Source organism: Corvus brachyrhynchos, unplaced genomic scaffold, assembly GCF_000691975.1.
Source record: "Corvus brachyrhynchos isolate BGI_N302 unplaced genomic scaffold, ASM69197v1 scaffold5, whole genome shotgun sequence".
Classification (NCBI taxonomy): Eukaryota; Metazoa; Chordata; class Aves; order Passeriformes; family Corvidae; genus Corvus; species Corvus brachyrhynchos.
In genome coordinates this window covers 5922172-5928288 of record NW_008238321.1, presented here as the reverse complement: position 1 = coordinate 5928288, position 6117 = coordinate 5922172, and the positions used below count along the sequence as shown (strand labels likewise).

Sequence of the window (6117 nt, the reverse complement as noted above, 5' to 3'; positions counted from 1 at the left end):
GGGGCCGTGAGCCCGCCGGTTATTTTAAAGCCCCTTTTCGAGGGGTTTTTGGGGCGGTCGGCGCGTGGCGGGGGGGGCGACGGTCCCCGTGTGTCCCCTGCAGCCGATCCCCCGTGCCCCGGGGCCGTGCGCTCCCGCAGCCCCGAGCGCGTCGCTTCGCCCCCGCACTCTCCAACGGGCGCGTAACGGAGGAAAGCGGGGAATCGCTGGGAAAAAGCGACACGAGACCCTCCGTGTCCCCTCCCCGACTCTCCTGTCCTCTTTTCCCGCAGCCTTCCCGCAGCGGGCTCGGTCCCAAGCACCGGGAAGCACCCGGGAGGTCCCGGCCGGAGGAGGATGCGGCACCTCGGGGTGAGCCTTTGGATCGGGGAAAAAGGGAGGGTGGCCCCCGAAATCTCTCCCGTCAGTTTAAGTTGCCCCTCTCCAAGCCAGCCCTGCTTTTGCAGCATTTATTTGGAGCATTTGATTCTAATTATCCGCGGAATTCAGCCTTCTAATTGCGACTGGGGGTGGGGGGGAAATAAAAGCAACTCCTCAAATTCCAGTTTTATCTGCTGCTTCCCCCCGGAAAAATAGAGGGTCACGTATAAGATTGACAGTGGAAAAAATAGCAATTGGGCTCCGAGCATTCCAGCGTTTAAAAAGTAGCAGGAACGTAGTGGTTTTTTGTTTAATTACTGTGATGTGTAATAAATAAAACCGTATGCTTTGAATTTAAAATGTTTTTAAATGTGCCTGAACAGCTGCCTGTCTTCTACGTGAAAATTAATTTATTCTCTCAAATTGCAAAGCAGGATTTAATTTTATTTTAAAAAACTCCAAACCCTAATTTTTCCAGTTTTCAGCTTTCTGTTTGCAGCGTTACCTCCTGACAAAGTTATTTGAAATACAATTTTCAAAACGTCCTTAAAAAAATTATTTTAAGGCTCAAGGCAAACTAAATACTTTGGACTTTCTAATGAGGAATAATTGAAATTTCCTGCTAAACTTAATGAGATTGGGGATGAGTTTATGTTTCCCTGGGCTATGCATTGGTGACTTTGCAGTGCTGTTGGACACTTGGAAAAATCTTCTTTTCCCTCTCGTGTGACACATAATTAATGTATATTCCTATAAATCCTGTCTCATTGGGCAATTTACCTCGACTCACAGAATTCCAGTGTTTCATCTGGGTTTTTAGCCATGGCTGAGTCCAAGCAATAATCACTATTTTTAGTCCATCTTTCCCAATCCAGCCTCTCCTGTGGAGCACCTTCCTCAGAGGAACCCAACCTCAGTGCGTGACTGAGGCTGGGAAGGGATTTGTGGGATGCTCGGAGCTTTGGAGGTAGGAATGGAAACAAGAACCCCTTTTTTCTGCTCCCTGTCTTCAACTCCAAAGATTCGTGTAAAAGAAGCCCCCAAGGACGGCAGGAATTAGAGACGTTGGTTTTATTCCCTGCTTGCTGCTGCCTTCCAGGGCTTCCCAGCCCTGCCTTGAGGCAGGGAATTGCATTTTCCAGCCCTCAAGCTTGAATCCCTCTTTGTCCAGCACAGGTAGAAGGAGGAAGACGACTTTGGGCAGTTGTTTCCTCTTATTCCAGAGATGGGCACAGGGAAGAGGCCGTGCCTTGGAGCGGGACAGGGAACGTGTCCTGCTGCACGTCTGGCTCTGTGATCCCGCACGAACCATTCCATGTTCCTGTGTCAGTCCTCAGGGGATGGAGCAGCATTCCCTGGCCTCACACAGCCAGCACTCAGGGACAGGAGAGAGCTGGAGCACCTGGAGAAGCTCAGTAGCTCCGGTTTCCTGAGAAGTTCACTCATCCATGAAATGGAATGAGATAATACTCAGGGAACAAGTGGGTTCAAGTGGGGCCGTTTGTCCTGCGGGGTCTCGTGGTTGGATTTTGTATGACAAAGGAGCAGGGATGTTTGCCCAGGGATGGGCAAAGGCTGGAGCTGCAGGGCCGGATCCCACAGGATGCGTCATCCTGGCCTGACACGGCTCTGGCCCGACCCAGGCTGCTGCAGGGCAGGCCCTGACATCAGCATTCCCAGGAAAAGGGTGCAGATTCGGGAGGGGAGAACCGAGGTTCCTGTTGCCCAGTGGAGCCTTTAGGAGTTCACCCAGGTGGGACATGTTTAGAGAGGATTTGGGGGAACAGATCCAGCTGTTCCTGACGGAGTGGGCACAGCAGAGGCTGATATTTGGAATATTGCTTCATTTTCTGACGTGGTCTCCAGTAAAGTTCCTGGCCAGCTGAGCCAGTGTTTCTGGGAATTGGGCAGTAAATACAAGATCTGTGTGCCTGGCTCCATCACATTCTCACTTGGGAATCCTCAGCATCCCTGTGGGATGGAGGCAGCTTGACCTCCCATCCTGGTTCCTCTGTTCCATACCCCTTCCTCCTGCAGGAATAAGAGCGCGTGTGCATTGGCTCCAGAGCAGGCAGAGCCCTGCTCGTGCCAGGAAGGAAAAATTTCCTTTCCAGTGGCAGCCAGGGAAGGCATTTTTAGAGGATGAGAGCGCGTGGAATCTCTGGATCCCATGGATGTGCTCTGGGATGCACACACAGACCATATCCCTCCCAAAGGTGGGCTCCACCCTTAATCTGATCAAGGGGGAAAGTTCTCATTTCTCCCAAGCTGGCCTCCTCTGACCTGCCAGCAGATTGTACATGGGAATTCCAAGGAGCAAAGAGAAAGAGCGCGATGGGGAATTAAAACCGAGCCCTGATCAGATAAGAGGAACCTGTGGTGTTAAAATCAGCCTCTGACACCTGCAGGATTCATGCTCAGCCCAGAGAACGTGGCAGCTCCGAGGCTGCTGTGAAACAATGTCCAAGCCTTTCCAGGAAAGTTCCTGATATCTGAAAAGAAGGAATAAAAAGGCAGGTGGTAACTTCAATGAATTTCAATTAAAACAGCAGCGGAAGGGCTGACGAGCTTTGCCCTCAAGCTGGACAGGAGTGATGGGTCCCATCCTGCACTGGATGCTTGGGAAAGCTCCGCTGCCCGCTCACACAATTTTAAGGCTAAATTGGTGTGGATCCATTCCTTGCCAAAAGGTCCAAAATTTGCCTTTCATTCACAGAAAATGAGCCTTGCCTCATCCGAAGCTGGTGTGGCTGCGGCACTTGGGGACATGGGTTAGGGGTGGCCTTGGCAGTGCTGGGGGATGGTTGGACTGGATGATCTGGGGGGGCTTTTCCAACCTAATCCTGCAGTTCTGTGTCCTGCAGCAGCTCTTTTCCACATGAATATTTACCTGGTGTGGATAAAAAAAGCTCTGCACACCTGCACTGGGCAGGACTCCAGTGCTTCCTCTTTCTCCTGCTTGAAATACAAGTGGAGAGGAATCCATGGGATTCCTAAGTATTTTCTAGGTTTGAGCATGGCGGTGGACACCAGAGAAAAAGGACGTCTGATGTCAATATGTTATTTTTATTCAAAATGTATTGAATAAAATTGATTTATTTGGTATTTATTCGAATATTCAAAGACCCCAGCAAGAAAATGAAAATGTTTTTGCAGGATCAAAACCCACCCATGTATGAATTGTACATTAAGTGTCAGGTGAGGTGTCAGCAGAGGATCTCTTCTTTCCTCCTGCACAGCACAGCCTGGATGGCATCTTTTCAAAATAATGGAGATTATTAGGATTAATTATGATTATTGTGATTATTAATTGCTTCTCCTATGGTACCACTTAAGAATCCCTCTTCTGAATCAGCACCTCCTCATTATCCTGCACAAATACACGAGAGAAAAAAGGTGGAAATCTTTTCCAGCCCTAATCCTGTTAATCCTGGAGTTAAAGAGCAAAGTTCCACGGGGAAAATTGGGGATTTTAAAGGGAAAAATTATTACTGCTGGAAAAAATGGATTAGCAGAAGGAAGCTCCCGAATTCTTTGTGAGATGCCCATGTCCCCTTCAGCAAACGCAGCTGAGTGCTCGGTGTGTGCCTGCATTATCCATAACTGAATGTATGCTCTCTTCAGAGGAGCCCCCCATGCTAATGCTGCCTCCCAAGCTCCCGACTTCGGCGCACATTCCCTTTCTCTGCTCCCTTTCAACCCCATTCCTGGCAGCCAGAGGGGCGAAAGGCCAGACCTGAATGAACACAGAGCGACTTCGGGTGCCAGGGCCAGCGGGGTTGGGGTGCTGCTGGGGACAGCTGCTGGCTGCTGTGACAGTAAAGGCTTGTTCCCCTGGCACTCCTGCAGCTGGCTGGAACACAGCAAAATAGGGGACGTGGCGTTGGGGGCGGTTTGGTGAATGAAGAGGAGCATCAATGATGCCCCTGCTCGCCTGGCATTCATGAATTGCCTTCCCCTGGAGGCTTGAAAGGCTCAAAACCTCGCTCTTAAATACCTTGTCTGCGTTATTTGCTTGGGGGTTGCGCTGTTTGCTTTCCTGCTGTGTCGCTTGTGAAGTTGCCACGTGAAAATAAATGAAGAAATGGATACGTGAGCAGAAAAGCCAGCACAGGTGATGGTCCCCACAAAGAGATTCGGTGAATCACGGAATGTTCTGAGTTGGGAGGGACACACAAAGATCCTCGAGTCACATTTGGGACAGAAAAGGCGTCGTTTGGTGTCCTAATCAACTGGTTTATCACATGTTTTTCTTTCTAGCCTGAATCATCCTCCAGGAAAGCCAGGAAAGGCTTCCACTGCCTGTTACGTGAATTGAGTCCTTCTTAGTGACAACATACTTCTGCTGTTTTAAGCTTAAAATTTGCAGCTTGTCCTGTTTGAAGGTGCTCCTGACACACGATGTCCCCCGCTTGGTGCCACCACCCCAACCTGTGCATCTGGCACATCTCAGAGCGACCCTCAGCAATGAGAATCGACCCAGCTCAGCATTCCCTTCCCAGCCCCAATTATTCCTCCCTTTTTTGCTAAATCTTTAGCCTAAACCCTCCACTTTCCCTCAGTAATTTCCTCAATTATCCAGTTTGTTTTACAGACATCCCCATTTAACGTGGGATTTGCTGTAAAAGACCCCACAAAGGAAACCATTAGCTCCCATCTATTTAAATTTTCCTTGCCAAATCTCACGACTGGTCCAATGGGAGAGCAAAACTGCAGTATTCCAGTGGCCTTTAACAAATAGCTGATTTTTCCTTCCCTATACAATGCATCATTATGTGGGATTTTTTTTTCCCCCTAAGAACAATGCAAGCAGCAGTGATGGGAAACTGGAAAAACAAAAGGGGCATTTAGAAGGGACTGGTTTAGAGGATGAGAAATGTTGAATAATGTTACACCTGATAGCAGATGCTTTCTCAGCGACCAGCACGGAGGTGTTTACTAAGGGGATACTCAATGTATGTTTATGCTCAAAAATACTATTTATGAACTCCACACAGCCAAGTGCTTGACGCCTATAAATTATATGCAGTAAAAACCACGGCAGCATCACAAGCGTGAATTTAGATGGGATATTGGGAAGGAATTGTTCCCTGGGAGGGTGGCGAGGCCCTGGCACAGGGTGCCCAGAGAAGCTGGGGCTGCCCCTGGATCCCTGGAAGTGTCCAAGGCCGGGTTGGACAGGGTTTGGAGCAGCCTGGGATAGTGGAAGGTATCAGGGGTGGAAGTGGATGAGCTTTAAGCGCCCTCCCAACCCAAAACCATTCTGATTCTATGAGGAAAACCTGAGGAATTTAACTTAAAATGATCCCCCAGTCCAACCCCTGCCAAGGCAGGGTCACCTGGAGCAGGTGACACAGGAACGTGTCCAGGTGGGTTTGGGATGTCTCCAGAGAGGGAGACTCCACACCCTCCCTTGGCAGCTGTTCCAGGGCCCTGCCACCTCCACGGAAATAAGTTTTTCTTTAAGTTGAGGTGGAATTTGTTGTGTTAATCTGTCCTGAGCTCCGCTGGTCCAAGCATGGTGCTGGTAACACCAAGGTTGTGGATTCAATCCCTGGATGAGCCATTCGCTGAAGGACTCGATCGTCCTTGCGGGTCCCTTCCAAATCACAGTATTCTGCGATGTGGATTCTGGTTTAGCTCAGGGTATCACTCCTCATCCTGTTGCTAAGCACCACCGAACAGAGCCTGGCACCATCCTCCAACACCCCTTGGAAATATTTGGATCCATGGGATCCCTTCTCAGCTTCCCTTCTC

At 49.6% G+C, this 6117-nt stretch overlaps 1 protein-coding gene across 1 annotated transcript in view; it reads left to right on the top strand.

The window, feature by feature from the left end:
- Positions 1-5878: 5878 nt before the first annotated feature.
- Positions 5879-6117, top strand: part of LMF1 (lipase maturation factor 1) — a 144778-nt gene continuing 144539 nt past the window's right edge. The window contains exon 1 of the mRNA XM_008633604.2: positions 5879-5898. Within this exon, the coding sequence (XP_008631826.1) occupies positions 5879-5898 (20 nt within the window). The remainder of the gene's footprint in view (positions 5899-6117) is intronic.